The following is a 24803-nucleotide window of genomic DNA, read 5'->3' as shown; positions in this document are numbered from 1 at the left end:
TCAGCCCCCTCCACTGTCTGTCTCTTGTGCCTCACACGTGTCCTCGGTGGCCACCGGGCAGGCGGGTCTGCAGGGATGACGGGGAGTGGGGACTATCATGGTCTGCAGCCACGGGTGGGCAGTGTCCTTGCCAGCGACCCCCTGGACACAAGAAGAAGGGCTGGGCTCCTGCTGAAGGGAGGGGGGAGGGAGGAGGGCAGGCAGAGGAGAAGCCCGGAGGGAGGAAGCAGAGGTGACAGGCAGGGAGGGAGGGAGGGGGCGGAGCAGAAGGTGGAAATGACGGGTGAGGGGTCAGGTCAGGAGGCCAGGGAGAAACGGGCTTTCGGGGAGAAAGTGAGTGAGAGGCAGGGAAGCAGGGGAGAGGCAGGCCAGAAGGAAGAGGGCCTCACGGAACACATCAGGTCCCCCGTGTGCAGTAGGAGGGGACATGGCGGGGAACCTGGGTTCCCGCCCTAGACCTCTCACTATAGCTCCCTGCAGGTGGGGGTGGTGGCAAAGTGACAGGAATGTCCAGCTCCGTCCAGCTGAGAGCAGCCCAAAAGCCACAGCCTGCAGCAGACCTCTTGCTGCAGCAAAAAGGGGGTAGCTGGGCCAAACACACAGAAGGTGTTTGCCCCGCCACGGTCCTCCCTGCCCGGCGGCCCTGTCCTGGGACAAGCTCCTGGGGTAACTTTCTCGGCCGGCCCACAGATGGCCAGCTGCCCTGCCTTCCTGCAGGTGGACCGCTCACCAAGGCTGAAACAGGCAGTGCTGGCAATGAGCCTGCCAAGGGCAGGCCCTGGTCTCAGAAAGGGCACCTATTTTTAGGCAGGCCCGGGGTGTTGGTTGAGTCTGCAGGGACCCAGAGGTACCCAGACTTGCCCTCCCTCGTTTCTGTTTGGCACCTCTCCTTGCTCTGCCTTCCATCCCTTTCTGTCCACTCTGCAGCGGAGGTCCGTAGCACCCCTTCCAGGCCAGTACTGCTAGTGGCCTCTGGGGTCCCTGCTGAGCCCTGGGAGTGGTGAGCAAGGGATGGGAAGCCCCTCTCACACCCCTCACGTTTATTGCTTGTGCGGCAGGCACACCATTGAACTTAGCGGGGGCAATCGCTGTTCTCGTGGGTGTACCTCCTGGTCAGGCTGACCTGGTCAGGCAGCTGGTGGCATGCTCAGACCGAGGCTGAGGTCCAGAGACTCCAAGTAACTGGCCCAGGGTCACCTAGGAGGCAGGTGCCAAAGCCACCGCGGGCCCTCGGCATGCTTCCAACACTGGGCTCTTTTGCAAAGTGCTCACTGCCTTTGAGGGGTACACGCCTCTTAAGAAGAGCCCCCACGCCTTCCCAGAGACTAGCCCTGAAAGTCTGTCCCCAACACCACATGGAAGCTTTCTCAGCTTGTTCCCTGCAAACTCCCACAGACTCCCTCTTTTGCCAGAAAACGGCCTCCTCCAGGAAGGCTGCTCGGCTTTCCCCTGCAATTTCTGAGGATCTCACCATCATTCACACATCTCGCCCAGCTGCAAGGGTAGCTCCTACTCCGGGCGGGGTGAGAAAGGCTTCTAGAGGGCGGGGTCCGCAACTCCCCCTGTTTGCATAGGGTTTTTTAACACCCACGGTCCTGCACTCCTAGGGAACCAAGCTGGTGGGTCCCAAGCGTCTTCACGTGCAGGTGCCAGGCTCACAACAGCAGTCACTAAAGAAACCGATTACCCTGGTGGTCTCCAAACCCCAGGTGCCCCCTCTGCACTAGCTCATATCATTGGAGGTCAGCATCCGGCCAACTCAGTGAAGGAACAACAAAGACGACGACAGCCCAGAGGTTTTGTGTTGAGCTGCCTCGCGGTCCGGTCTGGGGGACCCGCGCCCGCCTGCCTGAGTCGGCCCTCCAGCCGCCACCGCCGCGGCGGCGGGAGGGGCGAGGGCCGGCCCGAACGCTCATTAGCATAATCTATGCGCGGGAGGCGTTTAGCAGCCAAATATATGCGCATATATCTCCATGGCTGATGAGGCTGGCCAAGCACATTCAAAATGGCGGAGTGTGGAGCGAGCGGCAGCGGGAGCAGCGGGGACAGCCTGGACAAGAGCATCACACTGCCCCCCGACGAGATCTTCCGCAACCTGGAGAACGCCAAGCGCTTCGCCATAGACATAGGTCGCCGCGGGCGGGCGCGGGGAGCGGGGCGGCGGGGGCGGGCGCGGGCGCGGGCAGCGAGGCCGGCGGGCCGGGGCGGTGGCAAGGACGAAGGGCGGGGCGCGGGCCGTCGGCGCGCACGGCCTGTCGGGCCTTGTAGTCCGCGGGCAGCCGGCGGCGCCCGCTCTCTGCGGCAGCCGGACTACAGCTCCCGGCAGGCGCCGCGCGGCCGGAGCGGGGCATGCAGGGGCTCGTAGTCCCGCGGGAGAGGCGGCCTGGCTGCCCCTCTGGCATCCCGCCTCGGGAGCGGGGGTGGGGGTCGGCCGCCGGGCGGCGCAGCTCCCCGCCTGCCGGAGATCGGGGGTCGGGTGTCTGGGGCCGGGGCTTTGGAGGACCTGGGCGCAGACCTCAGGTCGGAAGCACCCCCGAGCCCCGCCCCCCGCAGGGCCCTCCTTCCCTCTCCGACGCGTTGACGCCTCCCGCCGACCGCTTTCTCAGATGTGGACGCTGAGGCGCGGATACCCGGGCGGTTCGGGGCCGGTCCATGACCTCCGGCCCGGGACCCCCGCGCGCCTGGCCCGCCGTGGCCGCTCAGTGAGTGCAGGGACAGACCGTGCGCTTCTCCCCGGAGGGGTTGGGCCGCCCCGCTCCCCTGTCCTTGGGGGGGGGGCGGTGTCCAGGGAAGTGGGGAGCGTCCTGAGCCCCCACCTGCAAAGCCAGAGGCCGGGCGGAGCCAGGCAGAGGGCGGGCGAGGGCAGCTGTGAGCCTGAGGTCGGCCCCCCGAAGGGGACCCGCCAGAACGGTGCCCGGCTGGACGTTGGGCCAGAGACGGTGAGCGCGAGGAACCGCCTGGGGGCTCAAGTCAGCCCCTCGGGGCCCTGCCGCTGTCCTCGGAGCCCTGTGCACTCCGGATGTGATGGCAGTCCAGTGGCCGTGTGCTCGGAGCTTCCGCACTTGATGCTGCTGCCCTGACCCTGGGGGCTCTGCTCCAACGGGTCGGCCCCTAACGTTTCTGAAGCGCCCCCGAAAATTGGCTGGCCACAGGGCTTACCTGGGTCGTTCTGCGTGGCCCTACCTTGTGGCGCGGAAGGGGGAGTGCCTGCCTGTCCTCCAGGGCCGAGCCCGGTCAGGGTTCCTTAGCAGAAAGACGCTCAAAGGCATAGTTTCAGTGTCCATGTTTATTTCCTCTCTGAAATTTTCCCCCGGCTCTGAGTCCTCTGTCTGGTTCTTTAAAAGACACGTTCATTGCTACTAAGGACAGACATTTGTGGGTTTATTTGGGGGGGGGGCGGGGTTTGGCCACCCTGCGAGGTTTGTGGGGTCTTCGTTCTCCGCCCAGGGATTGAACCTGGACCCTCAGCAGTGAGAGCGCAGAGTCCTAACCACTGGACCGCCAGGGAATTCATAAGGACAGACTTTTGTTAGTGTAGCTGATGGGGGGTCACGGGGCTCAGGGCAGGGGTCCTCCACCCAGGAATCCACAAAGCCAGAGTGCTGTCAGTGGTTCACAAGCAGGTTTCCAGTTTCCTCTCCCCTCCCCAAGCCCTCAGTCCAGCTCTGACGGGGCGCCCCTCTCCGCGGGTGGAGTCCCTGCTTCAAAAGCCTCAGGGATGCTTTGCGTCAACACATACCTGAAGCTGACTTAACTCCAGGTTTCTGCTGGGCAGAGGGAGGGTCCCTTGGGTGAAGCAGAAGGGGCCACAGGGCAGGGATGTGCACGGAGGTGCCTGGAGTGGAAGGACAGCCCCGCACCATGCCCCGGGGTTCTGGATGAACTGGCGGGTCTTGGCTCAGGTCCCTCCCATCAGTCGGGGATGCTGTGGGCCCCAGGGTGGAGCATGGGGTGGGGCGGCCCGGAGAGCCCGTGGCGTCCACCAGAGAGCGCGGGACTGTGCTGGCCGCCTGGTCACTGCCCTCGTCAGGTGTGACGTGTGCGGCCCCGGCCCGAGTTGGCATTCACTCTAATTGCAAGGGACCCTGAGAGCAGGTAGGCTCCCACAGGCGCCCCCTGTGCTGCTCTGTGAACTCACCCTGGCTCAGACTGACCGCACTGCTCTGCTCGCAGCCCCGTGCCCCATCCGCTGTCTCCTGGCTCGGGTGGGAGACAAGTCTGGGCAGTGCCGGGCTTTGCCCCACTCGGGGTGCACGGTGTGCAGTGCACAGAACCCAGCTCACTCGCCACGGCCCCCCGCAAACCCCAACACTGTGTATTTGGGTTGTGATTTATAGCTGACTTGAAGAGCACACCGTCTGGAATTGGATTTCTGTGACCTGGGTAACTTATGATGAGCTTCTCAAAACATGTCTTCATCCCTTTGCGTTGCCTGTCTTTTTAGGAAACGATTTATTCACAGAGGTGCATCGGGCAACAAGCATTTCAGTGGAAGATGCTCCGTGCCAGGCCGGGATTGGGGGCAGGGAGGAGGGATAAGGAGGCTTAAGGCCAGGTTCTGTGTCTTAAGCTGACGGTCTGGGGATGAGAGCAAGCCCAGGACGACGGGGTTCAGTGACCAAACGTGGCCCCGCGAGGCCAGGTCGCAGGACGTCCCGGGAGGCCCTGTCCACACTGCCAGACAGGTGGCTCCGATGGGACAGGTGTGACGGGTCTCGGAAGCTGGGCTTTGGTTTTTCTTACCTGGAAGAGCTTTGGCGTTCGGATACCGTGTTTCGGAATCTGTGTTTCTGACTTGAGTGTTTGTGGAATACTCCCTTAGTGTTTTGCCGCAAAACAACAGTTGTTAATAGTTTTAGCCGCCTTCTCCAGACAAGGGGTTTCCCCCTTATTTTTGTCGGGCCTCCTAGGAAGCACAGTTGGTTCCAAGGTCACTTTGCAGAGCTGAGCCTGCTGCCTCTCTCTGCTCCGCCGTTCGTGGCTTTCACAGCCGTGAATCACCTATAGCCTCCGACGCCTCCTCTCTGACTCAGGAGTGGGGCTCGCCAGAACTCCTCCTCCAGGAGGACTGCTCTGGGGATCTTTTTAACTTGCCCAAAGGCCTTATCTGCTTCCTGATATTCTGTCCCTCGTCACAGGCCAGGGGCATCCAGGCTTCCCAGGGGCATTAACAAGTCCCCGCCGCCCTCTGCAGGGCCTCCTTGGTGAGTCCGGGCCTCAGCTGCTGCTCTCCGGCCCCTTCCTTGCACATTCCTGGTGAAAACAGCCCCTCCCTCGCCTGCATTGCCTTCTCCACCTCCTTCCGCGGACCGTCAGTTGTATGCTTTTCAGTGAAAACAGTGCATTTGTCAGCGTTTTCCTTTGGTTCATCCTCAAGATCAGAGTCTGAAACAGAATTTTCCTAAACCACTGAGGGTCGCCGAGCCACCCAGAAACAGCAGGTCCCGTGCTCGTCAAGGACTCAGTGCTGGTGGAGAAACGGACGATCTCCATTTCAGTCTGGGCCCGGAGGAGGAACAGAGCTTTTCAAGGAAGGCAGAGTGTGTTTAGGTCTCCCAGTTCATTCCTTTCCTCTGTTTGGTGCCCTGCAGGGTTTTCACGTTCAGGTAGCACCAGACTCCTTGAGGGCAGGACCCAGGGCTGGCAGAGGCGGCCTGTGGAAGGGCAGCCTCGGGTCCCTTCCAGCCACCTCTGAACCCGCGGCATCTGTCTCCCCTGTAGGCGGCTCGCTGACCAAGCTGGCCTACTACTCCACCGTGCAGCACAAAGTGGCCAGAGTGCGGTCCTTCGACCACTCAGACAAGGTGAGCCTCCTGGAGGACCCCGGGCAGGCCCTGGAAGCTTCTAGTGCCGATGCCCCTCCCTCACGCTCCCCGCTTAGTTCCCCTTCCATCCCAGCCCTGGCAAGAGCACCCCCGCCTCCCGCCTGCTCGTGCCTCCCCCCCGAATCTCCCACCTGCGTCGCCATCAGGACTCCCACGGACTTCAGGGTAGGCAGAAATCGTCGCCGCTGCTGAGGGTGCCCAGGGGCTGTGTGTCAGCGTCGTCCCCTCCCCGAGGCAGTGCACACACGCGGGTTCCCCACCCTCACCCCCAGGACACAGAGCAGGACCACGAGCCGCCCTATGAGATCTCCGTCCAGGAGGAGGTTACCGCCAGGCTGCACTTCGTCAAGTTCGAGAACACCTACATAGAAGCCTGCCTGGACTTCATCAAAGACCACCTGGTCAACACCGAGACCAAGGTCATCCAGGCGACCGGGGGCGGGGCGTACAAGTTCAAAGACCTCATCGAAGAGAAGCTGCAGCTGAAGTGAGTGGGGACCTCGGGGCGGGGAGGGGAGCGTGGGGGCCGGTTGGCCTCCGCTCACGGGGTCGGGCCCTGACTTGGCGGCCGCAGTGGCCCCTCTCCTGCACCAGCCCGTTCGCCCGGCTCTGGGGGTGCCTAAGACCTCAGGACCCAGTGAGGCTCCGGGTGGCTGGTGGGTGGCCGCGGGCCTGAGGCCAAGCTCTGGGCCGGCTGCAGTGGGATTCAGGTGGCCGAAACTCAGGAAGGCTCGGGGGACTGAAGATGGTGGGTGGGGAGAGGCAAGGGCTGAAAGGAAGGGAACGGAGCCCCGAGACCGAGTCGGGCCCGCTCCCGCGGGACGGAGGGTCCCGGGGCCACGGCCCTGCCGGGGGGCAGGGAGGCAGGGGCCATTCGTGCCGTGGCCCGTGCCGGTGCCAGTGGCTGGGCTGCTCCCTGGCAGGGTTGACAAGGAGGACGTGATGACCTGCCTGATCAAGGGCTGCAACTTCGTGCTGAAGAACATCCCGCACGAGGCCTTCGTGTACCAGAAGGGCTCCAACCCCGAGTTCCGGTTTCAGACCAACCACCCCAGCGTTTTCCCGTACCTCCTAGTCAGCATCGGCTCTGGGGTCTCTATCGTGAAGGTGGGGCCTGGCTCGTGGGAGACGACGGGCCTCTGCAGCGCTTTGTTGAGCACTGGCTGCATGTCGGAGCCATGCCGGGCACAGGCACGCGGGCACAGGGAGGCGGACACAGACCCAGGCCTGCCTCTGGCGCTCACGGCGCGAGGCCGCACGCGGAGTGCCTGGCGCGGGCGGTCTGCGGGGAGGTGGGCCCTCTGCTTCCAGCACGAGCACCTGCCGAGCCCACCGGACTCGGCCTTCAAGGGCGCCGCCACGCAGGGCAGGGGATACCCCTGAGCCGCCGCGTCCCCGGGACTTGCTGGGCAGTGGCTGGGGGCCCCCTTGCTAACGCACCTGCCCTCGTTTCGCTCCAGGTGGAGACAGAGGACAGGTTCGAGTGGATCGGCGGCAGCTCCATCGGGGGTGGCACCTTCTGGGGGCTTGGGGCTCTGCTCACCAAAACGAAGGTATTTGGGCAGCTCTGGGAGGACGCTCCTGGCTCCACGGAGCAGCCTGTTTCCTGGTCCCCTCAGGAGAGGGTTGGCGGCTGTGGGGTCGGAGGCTTGTGTTTGGCTGGGGTTGTTGTGAAAGTGGCTCTTCCCTGTACCTCATCCTGCGTCCCGAGTCTCTGAAGGATGGGCGTCCAGGTGGCCAGAGTGTCGCCCAGCTGGGTGGTGCACAGAGGCTGCCCGTCTCCCCCCACCTCTGGGCCATAACAGGAGAGGGCCTTCCCTACCCAGCGCGGCGGCTGGCCTCCTTCCGTGGGCTCGTCCAGGGCCGTGGGGTTCTCCCAGCTTGCGGCTCCTCAGGTGCTCCCGTCTGCTCTCTCCCCACAGAAGTTTGACGAGCTGCTGCATCTGGCTTCCAGAGGCCAGCACACGAACGTGGACATGCTGGTGCAGGACATCTACGGAGGGGCCCACCAGACCCTGGGGCTGAGCGGCAACCTCATCGCGAGCAGCTTCGGGAAGTCGGCCACCGCGGACACAGGTACGGCCTCTCGCCCGCTCTGGCTGTCGGAGGCGCGTGGCGCCCACCTGGCCGCTTGCCCAGCGTGCCACTTCCGCCCCCAGAGTTCTCCAAGGAGGACATGGCCAAGAGCCTGCTGCACATGATCAGCAACGACATCGGGCAGCTCGCCTGCCTGTACGCCAGGCTCCACTGCTTGGACCGGGTGTACTTCGGGGGCTTCTTCATCCGCGGCCACCCTGTCACCATGCGCACCATCACCTACAGCATCAACTTCTTCTCCAAGGTAACGGGCCACCGCGTCCTTCCTCTGCTCTGCCCGCCCCTGGCCCGGGCCCCCGTGTCTCCAAACTCTCAGGCCTGAGAGGGGACGGGAGCAAGGCGGGACCCAGCTGAGCACCCCCAAGCCCCTGCCCGCAGCCCCTTCCCACCCACTAGCTCCGGGCATCCTGCGCTTGGGGCGCCGTGGCCATCCCTGAGTTTGGCACGTTGCCGGGGGTGGGGTCTAGAGACCGCCTCCCACTGTCCGCGAGCTCCAGGTGAGCTTCTAGGTGTTGGTCACGGCGTGGGGGGGTGTGGCCCCCAGCAAGCATGGGGAACTGGGTGGGTATCCGTTTTGTGGAAGAAGTTACCCTCTGAACCGGGGCTCCCCACGCCCCGGGCTGCTCCCCATCGCGCGCGTTACCACCCGAACCATCATGCCCCCCGCCCTCCCCCGACGCCACCCCCGTCCATGGAAAAGTGGTCTTCCATGAAACCGGTCTCTGGTGCCAAAAAGGCCGGGGACCGCTGCTCTAAACGGTGGGCCCTTGAATTCCGCGTGTGCGTACAGCCCCGTGGACAAGCGCCGAGTCGGGAGGGAGGCCACCTGTGTCGGGTGGACTTGCAGCCTTGGGCTGAGTGGCGCTTCAGGGGCGTCTCCGTGGCAGGGGGAGGTCCAGGCGCTGTTCTTGAGGCACGAAGGCTACCTGGGCGCCATAGGAGCGTTTCTTAAAGGAGCCGAGCAGGACAGTGAGTACAGCGCGGCCTATGTTGGGCAGTGGCATCGGGAGGCGGGGAGGCCTTGGGGAGCGACTGGAATGGCTGCTCGTGTTAAGCGACGATCAAGGGCTGTGGGTGGACATGGTGTCTTCGTGGGCTCTCCCCAGCAGTGGCAGGAGCCTTTGCTGTGATTCTCCTGAGGGGCCGGTGGAAACCGACTCGCGTGGGTGCCACGTAATCAACCCATGGGTCCTTAAGTGACGGGGCTCCGTGCAGGGGCTGCGCGCACAGCCTCGCCTCCGAAGGCCTCGGCCCGCCGGCTCCTCCCGGCCGTCTGCCCAGCTGTCGCTTCAGATGCGCATCCGGTCTGTCCTCTTTGAAGGACACGTGAAGGAATCGCAGGCGTGATTCTGCGCGAGGAAGCACAGGGCAGACTGCGTGGGGGTCAGCGCCAGTCAGAGCAGCCCAGGCAGACCTTCACTGCGTCCCTAAGTCCAGCTTCTCACTTGAGATAAACCACGGGTACCTTTTGGAAGCTGCCGCTCAGCTTGAGAGGTTTCTGTGCCAGTAAGGAATAACACAACAGAACAACGCCCCCGGCCCGCCCGGCGCCAGGGAGGCCTTCGGCAGCCGGTCCTCCCAGAGGCAGTCCCGCCGCCCAAGGTTTGCCGAGCCGCTCGCCCCTCGGTTGACGCCGGGTCTCTTGTCCCACAGACCCAAACCAGTACAGTTGGGAAGAGAACTACGCCGGCAGCTCCGGGCTCATGAGCTCCTCGCCCGAGCTCTGCCCAACACAGCGGCCGAGGAGCGGCACCGTGAGTACGGGCGTGGGTGGCCCTGGGTCCCACGTGCGCCGCCTCCTCTGTGGCCTCCTGGTGGTCCCCGAGGAGAGCCGCCGTGGCCGGGCTTGAAGGCGCCTCCTCCTGGTGCAGGCCGGTCGTGAACCACAGACTCTGGGGCCGAAGAGAGACGTTTGCAGCCTGCAGCTGGCTGTTCTCATTCCTCCCGTAGTGTCTCACATTCTTCGGGTGTTCAGCCGGAGCCCTCAGGGCCACGCGGTCCCTGCCGGGCTTGCAGGGAGAATATAAAGTTTCGGGACCACAGGGGGTCTTTCCTAGGGCTCTGGGACCGTTCACAGCAGAATCGGGGTAAAACTGTGGGTCGCGGGCACCAGCCTGGGCCCCTTCTCTTAGAACACGTTCTCTGCGTGATGGTTTCAAGGCGGTACCGAGCCTGCAGAGTCTGCGAATTTCCTCAGGCGATTCCACCTTTTCCTCAGTCGCCCCTTGGGGTGAGGCCCATCATGTCTGGATGGGAGCTCCCCCCGCCAGCCGAGCCGGTGTGGAGAGGGTCTCCCAGCTGGGACGGGATGGTACTGCCGTGGCCCCGTCCTGGCCCAGATCATCGTTGGATGAGCTGTTGCCATCTTTTTTTTTTTTTTTTTTTTTTTTTTGGCGGTACGCGGGCCTCTCACCGTTGTGGCCTCTCCCGTTGCGGAGCACAGGCTCCGGACGTGCAGGCCCAGCGGCCATGGCTCACGGGCCCAGCCGCTCCACAGCATGTGGGATCTTCCCGGACCAGGACACAAACCCGTGTCCCCTGCATCGGCAGGCGGACTCTTAACCACTGCGCCACCAGGGAAGCCCGTTACCGTCTTATTGACATCACGTCCCTGATAACCCAGGAAGTGGTTTATCAGAATCGCACGTGGGGCTGGAGGACAGGCCGAGACCTGCAGCTGCCTGGCCTGGCCTGGCCTGGCCTGGGCACACAGGTCGGGATGCTACCTTCAGGACAGGTTGCTAGCCAGTTTGGAGGGAAAGTTGGTTTTCAGTTGTAGATGCAGATTCTCTTGTAAATCAGTGTAAACATGGCAAGAATGTGCCTCATCCGCCTCTCACTTCCTGGGGAGAGTCCCCCCCACGTGTGGCACCCCCAGTTCCCACAGCTCCACACCGCATCCTTTGCAGCCGGCTGTGCGGGGGTAGCTGGGCCCTTCCCAAAGGCAGGCACCAGGGGCAGGGTTGGCAAGGCCCAGGCCCGCCGTGACGGGTGTACAGAGAAAGGCGTTAACGTCTCTGACTTTGTCGAAGGACGACGTGGATGCCGGCCACACGGACGGCAAAATGAAATGGGTGGGCGGGCCAGAAACCTTTCAGCCAACGCTGATGTGCAACGCGGCCCCTCTCCGTGACAGCTTGGGCACCCCACGCGCCTGTCATGCTGGGGTGTCCCTGCGAGTGGGCGTGGGGATCCCCAGGGGCAGGGGGCCAGGCCGAGCTCAGATGTGAGCTCCCACTCATCGGAGGACAGGGCGGCCCCTGCCGGCCAGCCGGGCAGCAGGCAGCCATTGCTGCCTTTGACCCCCGTGGAGACACACCGGCTCCTTCCCTGCTAAACGTGCGCTCACGTGGCGCGTCCCCAAAGCCCATCTCTCCCTCGTGGGGTGGATCTTCTCATCCAGACCATCCCTGGTCCGAGCACACCTGCCGCCTCACCCTGCTAGTGGGCCAGTCAGCAACACAGGGCCAAGTCCCAGGTGGGCAGCTCCCTGGAGGGTGGGGGGCAGGAGCGGTGCCTGGAGGACGAGCCCTGAGCTCACTCGCTTGTCATGTCCCTGGAGCAGCTGCCTGACACAGTTCTCATCCGAGAACGGGGCCAGGCGCACAGGACCCTTCGTTTGAAAGACCCTGGCGTGGGCATCGAGCATCCCGGCCTTGCTGAGCATGGCAGGGGCAGTGGGTCTGGATGCGGGGCGTGGGGGGACGGGGCGGTGTGTCCCCCCCTGGGAACTGACCCCGGGCAGGAGCCGCAGGACAGAGCCCGGTGGGCAGGGCGGTTGGACCAGAAGGGCGGTCGGTGTGCGTGCTTCAGAGCGCGGAGCAGAGAGCATGGGGCGCGGCAGGAAGACGGGTGCGTGAGCAGACCCAGGGTCGGGGCGTCGGGCCCAGGGCCGGGGAGGAGCCGGGCTCTCCATTAGCCGCGCACGGCAGCCTCCCTTCGTGCGGGGAAGCCGGTTCCAAGACCTGTAGAAGGGGCTTTTGGTCTTTCAGAAAGGACACGGCTGACGTGCCCGCCTGCTTCTCGTCCTCCCAGTTCGACTTGCTGGAAATGGACCGTCTGGAGAGGCCGCTCGTCAACCTGCCTCTCCTTCTGGACCCGTCCTCCTACGTGCCTGACACGGTCGACCTCACGGACGACGCGCTGGCCCGAAAGTACTGGCTCACCTGCTTTGAGGAGGCCCTGGACGGGGTGAGGGCCTGGGGCGGGGGTGAGGTTGGGATGAGGGCTGGGGGCGGGGCTGGACACCCCCAGGAAGAAGACACCCGTCCGTCCAGGAATTGGGCTGTGGGCCTTTGAGGTCCTGGCTACCTCTGACTGTTTCAGGTTCCCAAGGGGCAGTGAGAGGCAGGATGGGGGAGAACAGGGGTTTCCAGGAGCCTTTTATTTGAGGTGTAATTCATAGTTCCCAGGTGGGAGCCTGACTGAGTAGTTTGTTGGGACGTGGTGTCAGTGAGGTGCGTCCTCATCAGCTCGCAAGTGGCTTTCCCGGCTGCCGTGTCTCTTTAAAAAGCAAGCAGTTTGCCCAGGGCTTAGGGGCAGCGGCGGCTGGCCTCCGGCTCCAGGCTTGGGGGCAGCAGTGGCTGGCCTCCGGCTCCAGGCTCAGGGGCAGCGGTGGCTGGCCTCCGGCTCCAGGCTCGGGGCAGCGGTGGCTGGCCTCCGGCTCCAGGCTCAGGGGCAGCGGTGGCTGGCCTCCGGCTCCAAGCTCGGGGCAGCGGTGGCTGGCCTCCGGCTCCAGGCTCGGGGCAGCGGTGGCTGGCCTCCGGCTCCAGGCTCGGGGGTCAAGGCCATGGGAGCCTCCTGGGAACGCCCATTCCTCCACGACGCCCCTCAGAGAGGCCCGTGGGGTCTGTCTTCAGAGCGAGGGGTCCCACAGACTTGGAGATGCTCCAGAACCACCAGTTCTTCCAGCAGAGCAGGAGCTGGTGTCCAGTGGGCCCTGGGGCTGGTATCAGAGGACACGGACATGAGCTTTGGGTCAGGGCTGGCGGCAACCCCGTTCCCACCTGGCAAGGGAAGCCCCCAGTGGCTGCCACCAACGCCTGCCGTCCACGGGCTGGGGGCTGCCCTGAGCACTGCTGGCCGCCCCGTCCTTGGTAGGTCGTGAAGCGCGCCGTGGCGAGCCAGCCAGGCTCCGTGGATGCAGCCGAGAGGGCCGAGAAGTTCCGCCAGAAGTACTGGAACAAGCTGCAGACGCTGAGGCAGCAGCCCTTGTGAGTGGCCCACCTGCTCGCCCTGGCCAGGGCCCCGAGAGGCGGCCTCTACGGGGACGCGCGCTCGCACCCGAGGGCCGAGTCCCTCGAAGTTCTCCAGGAAGCTCTGTGCCCCTCCCCGGCACACACTCGGGGATGCTCAGCACCCCGCTGGCCTCCTGGGCTTCTCCTTTTGGCGCCTGGACGCCACGAGGACGCCCCTGGGTGGGGAGAGTGCGATGGGCAGTGCAGTCGGCCGTCCAGCCCACTCAGCCGCCCTCCGCCCGGCTCTGTCTTCAGCGCTTATGGGACCCTGACCGTGCGCAGCCTCCTGGACACGAGGGAGCACTGTTTGAACGAGTTCAACTTCCCGGACCCCTACTCCAAGGTGAGCGCCCCCTTCTCGTGGGTGGGCACATGCTTGCAGGGGGCCGTGGGGAACGGGGCATCAGTCCCGTCCTGTCCAGCGAGCGGGTGTGCTGGCAGCCCTGACCCCCGGCACTGGCGACAGGCTGCATCCTGGAGCCGCCCTGGTGAGGGTCCATCTCCCAGGAGCTCTGGGCCGCAGCCCCTCGGTCGGCAGCACCAGCTGTGGACCGATGCCGGCGCCACTGTGACCTCGTCAGCAGCGTGTCCTGGGGGTTCTAACCCGCAGCCGGTGAGGGTGGCGGGCATGTGGCACTGAGGCCCCCTCGCCTCTTCCTGGCCTCCTGAACTCAGCCTGGAAACTCAAGGGTTGGTGCCTGAGGATGTCCGTCCTGGCCACGAGCCTTCCAGGGCCTGGCTGGTGGCCTGGAGGTGCCTCCCTGGGCTCTTTGACCAGGAAGCCGCGTGCCCTGGAGCCGCGGGCGGGGTCCGGAGCCCACCGACCTCAGCTCCCTGCCGCCTCCTCCCTGCCCTCGCACGGGGTGTCTGGGGACAGTGGGTCAGGGTGCCGAGGGTCTCACGGTCAGGGAAGCGGGCACCCACGGGGTGTGGGTCCTCCGTGCTCGGCCACGGCACCGTCACACCTGAGCCTCTGTCCTCAGTGCACGCTTCAAACCTGCACCGATACCAGCGTGCCCCCCATGCTTGCCCTCAGCCCGCGCTGCTCCGAGTCAGCGCTGCTTTTAACCTGACGCGATCTGGGTTTGTCTAGCCTCCCGCAGTGACGTCACATGGGAGTCTTCTGTCCCCTAGAACGGGCTCGCTGTTGGTGCTCTCCCGGCGCGGTGCTCTCCTCTCCCTGCTCTGCCGGGGGCCTGGGGGAGGCCAGACCACGTCTTCATTCGCATCTCCCCACAGGTGAAGCAGAAGGACAATGGCGTGGCATTAAAGTGTTTCCAGAGGGTGATCCACTCTCTGGATGCCCTGGGCTGGGAGGAGAGGCAGCTGGCCCTGGTGAAAGGGCTCCTGGCTGGCAACGTCTTCGACTGGGGAGCGAAAGCCGTCTCTGAGTAGGTGCCCGCTGTCCTCACAGCCCCTGCAGGCCCATCCCCTCCCCTCCTCCTTCCGGCTCGGCCTTAGAGCCACAGCCCCTGGGCCCGAACTGACGCCTGGGCCATACGTGGCTCCGGCAGTCCCAGCCTCGGCCGGCCCAGCTTGGCCCTCGAGGAGGTGGCAGAGGGGGCACCGGGGGTTCTCGGGGGATGGGGTACTGCTGGGGGCTTGCTGGGCACGTGTGGCCTCGGGAACGGATGGGACAGGTGCTGGGACCCAGCGTCCCTGCCCGCACACAAGAGCAGGCGCGTAGAGGGCTGCGGGTGTGGGTGTTGTCAGTGTGAAACTCCGCGTCACAGTGACCGTGTGGGGTGGGCTTAGACGCTGTTGGGTGTTTGGAGTGAATAGGTGCCTCGTGAAGTTCAGCGGTGGGCACGCGTCTCCCCGTCCCCCCAAGGGTCCTGTCCTGGGGCCTGCTGTCTGGTGCCTTCCCCGGGGCTCCCGTGCAGGGGACTTGCTGGGTCACCCAACGTGCGCTTTCGGACCCGGGCACCCGGGACAGCCATCGCCCCCTCCCTGCCCTCAGCACTGGCTGCCCCTTGGGCGGCACGTTGGGGCGAGGCTGGTGGCCGGTGCTCCCCAGGGGCCTGGCCTGTGGCTGCAAGCACGGAGGCTTCCCCGTGCCACCTCCCCCGTCCTCGAGCCGACGCGGCAGCAGTGACGGGGGACAGCACGCTCGTCCAGCTCGGGAGGGGCTTCGTGGCCCACGGGAGCGACGGAGGCCAAGGTCCGGGGCTTTGGTGACTTTGTCTTCTCCTCCCCTGTGCAGCGTCCTTGAATCTGACCCCCAGTTTGGGTTTGAGGAGGCAAAGAGGAAGCTGCAAGGTAGGGGCGCCCAGGGCTCTCCTCCAGTGCCAGGACTCGGGCCGGTGGGGGGAAGCAGCGAGGCGGCCGCGCGTGCCCGCTGAGCCGGGGGGAGGCGAGGACCGGCTCCCCGGAGAGGCCGGCGGGCGGGTGACCGCGTCCCTGTGTCCCGCAGAGCGGCCCTGGCTCGTGGACTCCTACAGCAAGTGGCTTCAGAGACTGAAGGTACATGGAGCTGTCCCCGCCTCTGTCCTGTGCCCTAGGGGCCCGGGCAGGGTTCATGGGTGGGGAGGTGGCGCGGGCCCGCGCGGTGCACCGAGGGCCCCCCGGAGTGTCCCCCTCAGCCCCCCGCCCCGAGCTACAAGCATGAGCTGGCGTCCCTGCTCCAAGCCTGACTTCGGCGGGACAGCGATGAGGTCACTGGCCTCAGGTCAGAGGTCCTTCAGGCTAGCAGTTCTGGAAGAGGCCGGGGCTGCCCCTGTGCCCCCAGTGCCTGCAGGACCCAGCAGCCCTCGCCCGGCCGTGGGGAGTGGAGTGTGGAGGTGTCTGGAACGCTTGGACGCGCCTGTTCCCAACTGAACGTCCTGGTTTTGTCTTACAGGGGCCCCCTCACAAATGTGCCTTAATTTTCGCAGATAACAGTGGAGTAGACGTCATTTTGGGAGTCTTCCCCTTTGTCAGGGAGCTTCTCTCTAGAGGGACGGAGGTGAGTGTGGAGGGCCGCATGGCGGGTCCCTTGCCCAGCTCCTGTGCTCGGTGGGGTTGGCATCGCCCTGGGCCCCTCCGTGTGCAGGTAGGTGCCGGGTAGGCAGTGGCACGGCAGGAGCAGAGGAGACCTGGCCGGTCACGTCCTGGGGCTTAGGTCAGCCTGACCGTGGGGCCCTGGGGCCGTCTCCATCCTGCCCCAAGAGCCGGCCCAGCCGTGAGAGGTCACCAGAGGCCGTGCTCCTCCGCTGACAGCCCCAGGTGGGTGGGTGGGTGGCGGGCGGGCAGGCGGGTGAGCCCAGGCTGGCTCAGTACTGCCGGTGGCCAAGGTCCCTAAGGAGCCCGGGCATCCTGCCGCAGGTCATCTTGGCGTGCAACTCGGGACCCGCCTTGAACGACGTGACCTACAGCGAGTCCCTCATTGTGGCTGAGCGCATCGCGGCCATGGACCCCGTCGTCCGGTAAGCTGGGCGGGGGGCTGGGGCGCGGCGGGGCAGCTTCCGGGGGCGCCGCCTCACGGGTGACCTCACGGGTGCTGTGCTCGACAGCTCGGCGCTCGGAGAAGGGAGGCTGCTGCTCATGCAGACTGGCTCCAGCTCCCCGTGTCTCGACCTCAGGTAACGTGGCCCCTCTGCCCCCGGGTCCCCCGGTCCCCTGCGGAAGCCAGCTGTGCCAGCCACAGCCCCGGGCAGGGTCCAGCACCTCTTCCCTCGGGACCCTGGGAGGAAGAAGCAAGGGGGGCGTGTCCCCACCTTGGATAATTGTCCTTGGATAATCAGTTCGTCACCACAGTGCTTTCCACCCCGGGGCTTCTAGAACCTGGAGCGGCCCGTGTAAAGGAGGGCACATCTGGGCTCTGGACTGTTAGCCTCTCAGTCTGTTCCAGTGCTGATTCTCCAGTATTGACTTAATCCCCTTCCAGGTCCACTATTAACCAACAAGGAGGGACAATAAAAAGCTATAGAAAGGACTCAGATTCTTTAAAGTTCAAAATACAAAAGTATCGTTAAGGCCCAGTTTTCAGAACCGGCTTCCTTGTAGCAACGGGAGCGCAGCTGCCAGGGGTCCCCAAGACCCTGGGCCCCGGGCCCCGGGAGGGCAGCTGCCGGGCTGGCTGTCCGGGGATCAGGCTGGACCCAAGGCCCACGTAGTTGGGGGGGCCGAGGGTCGGGGGTCTCCGGCGTTCCCGCCAGTCGCCGCCCTTGGCTGGAGGCAGGGTGTGGCGTCTGCCCCGGGTGCAGCTCAGTGCAGGGTGCCAGGCCCCCCGCCTGCACCCTCCTCACTGCCCCCTTCCTCCCCGAAGCCGCCTGGACAAGGGGCTGGCCGTGCTGGTGCGGGAGCGCGGCGCCGACCTGGTGGTCATCGAGGGCATGGGCCGCGCCGTCCACACCAACTACCACGCGGCCCTGCGCTGCGAGAGCCTCAAGCTGGCCGTCATCAAGAACGCGTGGCTGGCCGAGCGGCTGGGGGGCCGGCTCTTCAGCGTCATCTTCAAGTACGAGGTCCCGGCCGAGTGAGGCGCCACTGCCGCCGGGCTGCTCCGCCCGTCGCCTCAGGAACGTATCTCGACGGCAACAGGGACCCGCGTTCAAATCAGAGTATTTATATTGTGCTTCTGTGAGAGACCGGCTGCACCCAGGTGTGGGCTCAGCGCTCGTGGCCTCGGGCTCGGTGTTTCTTCAGTGCTGACGTGTTCGTGGTGGGGAGACACGACTTTTGTCCCGTGAGACGTTCTTATTGGAATATATTTAACTGTTAAATAATCTTTTATATATATATACATATATACATATATATATATATATATATAAAAATATAAATATATACGTATACGCCTCTGACAGGACGCTGAGGTCAGGGCACGGCAAATAGCTTCCAGAGTGAGAACAGAGCGTTTCTGCCTTGGCTCGTTGGTGTGAGGGTGGGCAGCCCCCCCCCGGGGGCCCTGCCCACGCCTCCCCCAGGGAGCACAGCAGTGGGGTCTCTCCCTAGGTGATCTCTAGAACTCTTAGGCCCACCTTGGCCCGTGGGCCATGGCCGCTGCCCTGTCACGTGGCCTCCAGCATCGCTCCCCGGCGTGTCTATCTGGAGAAGGCCTCCCCCGCACCCCTGCCCCGCCTGGCCCCGCTACGCACGGGAAGGACAGACAGGCTGCTGAGAGGAGGCCGCGGGCTTCGAGGGCCCTCGAGGACTTTCAGGGACTTGGTGGCTGGTCCAGTCCTCCTGCTCGGAGCCCTCAGACCACGTGGGTTCTGTCGCCACGGCCTTGCGCCCATGCCCAGAGCCCTGCCTGACGGCAGGCGGGTGGGGGGTTCACTGGGCCCGGTGATGGAGGTGCTGTGAGATGGCAGGGGCTCCTCCCCCACTGGACCCGTCCCTCGGGGTGCAGACCTGAGCCTCAGACGCCACATCGCGGCAGGAGAACTGGCCACGGAGCTGCGAGGCCGCCTGTGCGTGCCATTGGTCTCAGGAACGAAGAGCTGCGCGGGGGCCCTGCTGCCGTGGCCCCGGGCCCTGTGCACTGAGGAAGCCCCACTGCCCAGCACCCAGGTCCCTCACTGCTGGAGCACCCAGCAACGTGAGGACGGGCGGGATGAGGAAGGCCGTCGGGGCTGCCCCTGCAGGGACCTGAGCCCCACCCTCTTTGCCCAAGATCCCCTCGCACTTGCCCTGCTGGGCCAGGGAAACCGGGGCCCTGCACCCCCTTCCGGGAGCCTGAGCTCAGCGGTCTGGGACCTGCACTGAACCTCAAGGGGTGCTCGACCTGTCCTGCACCACAGCAGCCCCCCTGGGTGACCCATGTGCTGCACTCCACTCCTGGATGGATGGACCCTGGATGGAGAGGGCCCTGGCCTTCCTGTGAGCAGCCGCCAGGGGGAGCAGGGGGCACGGCCATCCAGAGGGCACAGGCTAGGCCTGTCCAGTGGGTGGTCCATGGATCCCCTTTCCGCAAAGGCTCACCCACCTTGACCCCAACACAGCCCCTCGCCACCCCCCGGCCTGCACCTACGCACGGCTCAGCTTCCTGTGGTCGCCTCTGTGAGGCCTGGCCTGCGCCCTCTTCTGCCCAGGCCACCCTCTGTCCTCCCGTCCCTGGTGTCGCAGCAGCATCATCCCAGCTGGTCTGGGGCTCCCTGCGCAGGGCGTGCCCTGCCCAGACACCCAGGGGGACTCCAGAGGTCCAGTCAGAGCCCAGCTCGGCCTGTGTCATGATGCCTCGCTGGGCCTCCCTCCTGTCAGGCCCTGGTGCTCCCCTGAGGGTCGCTGGACAGGCGGGGGGAGCCTGCGGTGGCCCCACAGTGAGTAGGGCACCAGGGCTCTGAGCACCTGCCCTGCCCTCAGGTACCCCTCTTGCGATGCCCTGTCCCTCTCTCAGCTGGGACAGGAAGGGTCTGGGCCTCCCAGCAGCTGAGAGCAGCCCCTGGCAGGTAATGGAACAAGAGGCAGCGCCCACCCGGGGCTGGAGAAGGGCTGGCACCCCCCGCCATATCTTGTGAGCGCTGGCAGATTGCCCCAGGCTGTGTCCTTCCCTGCCCCCCGCCTCCCCTTCACTTCTCCCAAGATTCTAGTAGCCCAGACGCAGTGCCTTGGGGACCCCTCCCTTCCGGGGTTGGGCCACAGCTCCCCCAGGCTGAGCTCCCCCAACCAGAGGAAGGAGGAGGGCCTTCCCGGTTCGGAGGGGCCTGACTGGTCCTGGGAGGAAAGTGGCACTGGCACAACTGCCCATCCCCCAGGCCTTTGCTGAGTTTGGGCAAGTGGCTGGCGTGGGTCCCTGGGGCCTACGAGGGACACAGCAAGAGACAGCCCGCCACAGAGCGCCTGGCGCCCACCAACACCCAGCCTTTCAGACGCCTTGCCCGGCGCCCACCGTCCCCAGGGCCTCCGACCCTGGACAGTAGGGCTGATCCTGGTGTGGGGCCCGAGGCCTCCCCGAGCTGAGCCATGGGTGGGCTGCCCCCAGCCCCTGCTTGTTGTACCAAGTGAGTCCACCCTTGGGGGGGCCTCTGACACCTCAGCTGGCTTCTGTGCAGGCCAGGTGCCCGGGTGGGGAGGGCAGTCAGCCCCCCAGCTTCTCGAGGGAGGGGGCGGCCCTGACGGTCCTCTGTGCGCAGAGACTCCAGGAGCAGCAGCCCCACAGCTGGGGACCCTCTGGCCTGGGGCCCTGCCAGGGCCAATGTCTGCCCCCGATAAGTGGGGCGGGAGAGGGGGAGGGAAAGAACAGGGGTGTGTTCGGGGCTTGTGGCCCTGACCCTGGGCGCGGTCCAGCCAAGCCATCCGCGGGCAGAGGGTGGGGGGCATCATCTGGGTTCCGGCCCCGCGACACCGGGTACGCGGCCACAGAGGGAGCCCACTCGGAGCAAGCGCAAGCGTGTTTATTGGAGCTGTGTTCAGGAGTTTACAAGAGTCTACAATGTCCCGTACAGAGCAGTGTGTGCAGAGCAAGCCAGCAGTCGGGCCGGGGAAGCCACGCTCCAGGTCACTGGGCGCCTCGCATGGCAGGGCCCGGCAGACGCGCGCCCGCACACGCCCCGCAGCTGAAACCAGGGGAAAGTGGAAAAGGACGCGGCACCATTTTCTTATTGCAGAAGCTTTGCCTCTAAAAATTTAAGTATCTTTCTATGTGTACGTGGATCTTAAAAGATCGTGAAAACTCTGCCCTGCCCCAGGGTGGGCTCCTTCCTCCCAGGAGGAGGGGCAGGGCCGAGGGGCACAGCCACACCGGACAGGCGGCAGCCTCGGGGGCAGCAGCTCCGCACCCTGAGCAAACGCGGGCCCCGCCCAGCCCTGGGCTGCAGCAGGAGGCCAGTGGCGGCAGCACCTGACAGCTGGTTGGTGGCGCCCTTGGCGGGGGCCGGCACATCCCCACAGCCCTCTTGGCCCACGCAGCAGGCGCCCTCAGGGGTGCCCCGCTCCTTCTCTGGGGAGCCCCTCGGGCCCTGCAGCCGCTGCTGCCGCTCCCGGGCCCGGTGGGCCCGGCTGGTGATGGCGCGCACACGGTTCTGGCTGCGGGAGGAGGAACGCCGCAGGAAGCCCGGGGCCCCCGCTGCCCCCTCCCCAGCCGGGACCCCCGCTGCGCCCTCCCCAGCCGGGACCCCCGCTGCCCCCTCCCCAGCCGGGACCCCCGCTGCCCCCTCCCCAGCCGGGACCCCCGCTGCCCCCTCCCCAGCCGGGACCCCGCTGCGCCCTCCCCAGCCGGGACCCCGCTGCGCCCTCCCCAGCCGGGATCCCCGCTGCGCCCTCCCCAGCCGGGACCCCCGCTGCCCCCTCCCCAGCCGGGACCCCGATGCCCCCTCCCCAGCCAGGACCCCCGCTGCCCTCTCCCCAGCCGGGACCCCCGCTGCCCCCTCCCTAGCCTGGCCCCCGCTGCCCCCTCCCCAGCCGGGACCCCGCTGCCCCCTCCCCAGCCGGGCCCCCGCTGGTGGGCAACGTGATGCCCCCAGCCTGCTGGAACCCCGTGAGCCTGCGCAGCTGCTCCGTCAGGGCGTCCAGCCGCGCCCCCCGCCCTGCCGGCCTCTCCCCGGCCAGGCCCAGGCCACGGCCCGGGCTCTCCACGCGGGGGGGCAACGTCGTCCACGGTCAGGTCCCCAAGGTTCTTGGACTTGGCAGCCACAGTGCAGTCCGGGAGGCCCACCAGGGGGTGGTGGGCCCAGGGTGGCCATGGGGCCAGGGGGCGGGGCTGCAGCTCATCAGGCCCCACAGGCAGCTGGCCAGCAGCCTGCAGGTTGGGGTTGGATTTGCTCTTGGTCACAGCGGGCAGGTCCAGGCAGGCGGCCGAGGCCAAGCAGGGCCACAGGGGCAGGCGTCCCGCCGGGGCCCCCGGGAGGCTGTCAAGTCCCAAGCCCAGGCCCTGCAGGGAGAGGTCGATGGCCGTGTCACCAGACGACAGGCTGGAGGACGGGGACACACTGCCACAGTGGCTGCCTGGCTCCAGCGCCTGCCATAGCTGGTCACCGCCAGTGGCATCCAAGGACACGACGGGGCGGGGCCTGGCCAGGGGCCACCGTCCACCCAGGGACTCCGAGGGGACCTGCCCCTCGCTCCTGGCCCTTCTGAGCACGTGGCCCAGAGCCCGGGGGTGGCCCCTGCCGTCCGTCTGGCTACCGGGGGCGCCCTTGCAGGCCCCAGCAGGGCCCCCGCCGTGGCACGCCGACTGCCTGCTTTCAGGGGCTGGTTCAGCGTTCCCTTGGCTCCCGGTCCCGAGCTGGAGGGGCCCGGAAGCTCCCAGAGCCACCCTTGGGGGGCTCGCCGAGCTGGTGCTGGGCCCCGCAGAGCACTGGGGCCCTCCAGGGGCGTGGCTGGGGGAGACGGCCCCCGGCGGTGGGGGGCCAGGACCCCAGGCTGGCTCCTCGGCAATGGTTTCCAGGCTGCACAGGGAGGAGAAGGGGTGGGCGTCTGCGGGGAGAGGGAGAGGCAGATGTCAGGGGTGCCCGCGGGGCTCCAGGCCCCTCCACGTGCTCACAGCTGCCCCCACCCTGCCCCCCCGCTCCGCTGCTGCTGGGGGAAGAGATGGGCCTGGGCGCACAGGCAGGGCCCTCCTGGGGCCGGCGCAGCTCAGGGCCCACGCGCGGCCGGGCCCCGTTACCTGGCACTCAGCCGCTCTCAATCCCTGACTAGGAAGGCAGCGTGGGGACAGAAAGGAGAAGAGGGTGGTCAGCGCCGGGGTGGGGCTGGCCGTGGACAGACGGACGCAAGGCTGGGTGGGTACGGAGGGGGAGCGGGAGGGTGGCCCAGCTTCCAGCACGCCCTCCCGAGGCTCGGATTGTGACCAGGGGCCACAGGCAGATCTGCCACGACCAGCCCTGGGGCCGGGTGGGGGCTCCGGAGCAGAGCTGCTCATACATGCGTCCCCAGGGCCAAGGGCCACGGCCAAGCTGCTCCCCTCACACTGCAAACAGAGGCCTCTACGTCGAGACTCTGAGCCCCAGCCAGGAACCCAGGCCAGACTCCCCAGAGGACTGCGGTGCCGGCCAGGGGGAGGCAGGAGGAGGGCCTGGAAGCTGCCCCCGGGCCCTGGCAGTCAGGCTGGGCTCCAGAGGCCACCCTTTGGGCTGCAGGCCTCAGCAAGTGGACCCGGCTCAGACTCCCCAGTCCCCAGCCCGGGGTGAGGACGGCTGCGGCCAGAGCTGCAATCACTTTCCCAGCCCCTGGGGAGCATTGGGGGCCTGCGGGGCAAATCATGGTCAGACGGGGGTCTGGGGGCTGAGGGGCCCATGGGACCAGCCGGTGGAACAAGGAAACGAAGGCCAGTGAACACACGGAGGCCACAGTTCTGGACACGGAAGCACAGCGGGGACGCCAGCCAGGCCATGCGGGGGCAGCGTGGGAGCCACCACGGGGACACTGCAGAGGAGCGTCTGGGCTTACCGGTGGAGAGCACGGGGGACTTACTCCTAATCTCCTCCAGCTTTTGAATGAACAGGGCGTTCATCTCCCTCTGCAGGGCCCCCGCCTGCCTGCGGGCGCCCTCGGGACAGCAGGGGGTCCCCTCGGGGCTGCCCGGGCTGCTGGAGTCCAAGGACACGAAGCCGCGGCCGCCCGGCCCCGGCTGCTGGGACCCAGGGCCCTTGGGGGCCCCTCTGCTTCTCCCGGAGGCAGTGTGGGGCGCCCCCCGCGAGCCCGCCCAGGCGCGGGGCTGCTGGCTGATGGCCGCGTGCCTGCGCTCGGGCCCCGGGCTGGGCAGCTGCCCCCTCCGCAGGCCCTCGGCGTCCTCACCGGTGCAGGAGCCCACCACACACTTCATGCAGGTGGTGGCCATCCTGGCAGGCCCAGGGCCCTCGGGGGCCCGCGGGGGCCGCACCTGCACCGGGCTCCTCTCCACCGGTGCCTTACCTCGAGGGCTGCGGCTGCCCAGCTCCTCCAGGGCCGGGGCCTCGGGAGCGGGGCCGGGGCTGGAAGGTGCCGCGTCGCTGGCCTCCCCCTCAGAGCCCAGGTCCTGTGGGCCCAGGACCAGCTCTGGGAAGGCCTTGCGGCCTGGCTTCTGACTCTTGGTTGGGGCGCTGGCCGTGCGCCGCAGGAGCCGCTGGCTAACAGAGGGCCGGGGCGGGGGCCGCCCAGCAGCATGACTGTCCAGGGAGCCGGGCTTTGGGCCTCGGAGGAACAGGCCTTTTAGGCCCAGAGCCTGCTTGACCTGCAAGAGAAGGAGACACATAGCCGGCAGCTGGGCACCAGGGGCCGGAGGCTGCCCAGCCCCGTCCAGCTGTGCTCCGGAGGCCGTGGCCCGGGAGAGCCTGCTGCGGCCCCACGGGCCTGCGTGCTTGGGGCACCACTCAGGGCTGTGTGTAAGGAGGACGGTCTCCAGGGAGGCTCTACCAGGGGCGGCGGAGGCTGTGGCCTCAGCACAGCGTGGACGGCGCCTGCCTGCACCAGGGTGGAGGGAATGGGCGCTGGCGGAGGGTCTGTGGCTCTCAGGGCAGGTGGCCAGGGAGTGCTGGAGCGGGGAGGCCCCCCCAGGGTCTCCCGAACAGAGACCTGGCCCCCAGCCCTGTGCCCACCGCACTCTTCACCCCTCCAGCCCCTGGGGCCCCAGCTCCAGCAGGGCAGGCTGGCAGGGCAGGCTGGCACGGGGCCCCCAGGGTGGGCCTGGTGTGGAGAGCAAGACGGGGTGTGAACCAGACAGAGCACCGGTCCCGCCCGCCCCCAGGCACCGCGGCCAAGGAAGCAGGCACAGCCAGGTGCAGCCCCACGGTCGGCTCACCCGTGC

The 24803-nt window shown here is 66.6% G+C and overlaps 3 protein-coding genes across 6 annotated transcripts in view; 1 reads left to right on the top strand and 2 right to left on the bottom strand.

Moving 5' to 3' along the window:
- The first annotated feature begins 1984 nt into the window (after window positions 1–1984).
- PANK4 (pantothenate kinase 4 (inactive)) lies at window positions 1985–17937 on the top strand. Of its 4 annotated transcripts, none has more exons than XM_067717741.1 (19): window positions 1985–2129; window positions 5722–5804; window positions 6098–6312; window positions 6749–6932; window positions 7286–7378; window positions 7748–7901; window positions 7985–8166; window positions 8810–8891; window positions 9576–9676; window positions 11958–12113; window positions 13023–13135; window positions 13415–13502; window positions 14399–14550; window positions 15363–15418; window positions 15573–15622; window positions 15999–16103; window positions 16463–16563; window positions 16651–16719; window positions 17406–17937. In XM_067717741.1, exons 1-19 carry the CDS (start codon window positions 2006–2008, stop codon window positions 17617–17619), a joined length of 2322 nt encoding a protein of 773 aa, XP_067573842.1. In that variant the 5' UTR covers window positions 1985–2005; the 3' UTR covers window positions 17620–17937. The 4 variants fall into 4 exon arrangements, 3 of the variants coding, with proteins under 3 accessions (XP_067573842.1, XP_067573840.1, XP_067573841.1); XM_067717739.1 differs by having other exon boundaries at window positions 5882–6312; XM_067717740.1 differs by lacking the exon at window positions 15573–15622 and having other exon boundaries at window positions 5882–6312; window positions 16033–16103.
- Window positions 17938–18229: 292 nt separating this feature from the next.
- Window positions 18230–22944, bottom strand: LOC137220217 (1-phosphatidylinositol 4,5-bisphosphate phosphodiesterase eta-2-like). Its single transcript, XM_067729972.1, is given in 7 exon segments — window positions 18230–18392; window positions 19814–19881; window positions 20525–20637; window positions 20922–21106; window positions 21462–21659; window positions 21661–22495; window positions 22845–22944. Coding segments are annotated over 7 exon segments (1662 nt in total).
- PLCH2 (phospholipase C eta 2) overlaps window positions 22358–24803 on the bottom strand; it is a 65374-nt gene continuing 62928 nt past the window's right edge. The window contains exons 22-23 of the mRNA XM_067729971.1: window positions 22686–24230; window positions 22358–22495 (exon numbers count right to left, since the gene is read on the bottom strand). Of these exons, the coding sequence (XP_067586072.1) occupies window positions 23121–24230 (1110 nt within the window). The 3' untranslated portion in view covers window positions 22358–22495; window positions 22686–23120. The remainder of the gene's footprint in view (window positions 22496–22685; window positions 24231–24803) is intronic.

This window comes from Pseudorca crassidens, chromosome 2 (genome assembly GCF_039906515.1).
Source record: "Pseudorca crassidens isolate mPseCra1 chromosome 2, mPseCra1.hap1, whole genome shotgun sequence".
In the NCBI taxonomy this organism is placed as follows: Eukaryota; Metazoa; Chordata; class Mammalia; order Artiodactyla; family Delphinidae; genus Pseudorca; species Pseudorca crassidens.
The sequence above is the reverse complement of the archived record's forward strand: the minus strand, read 5'-3'. Positions and strand labels throughout refer to the sequence as shown.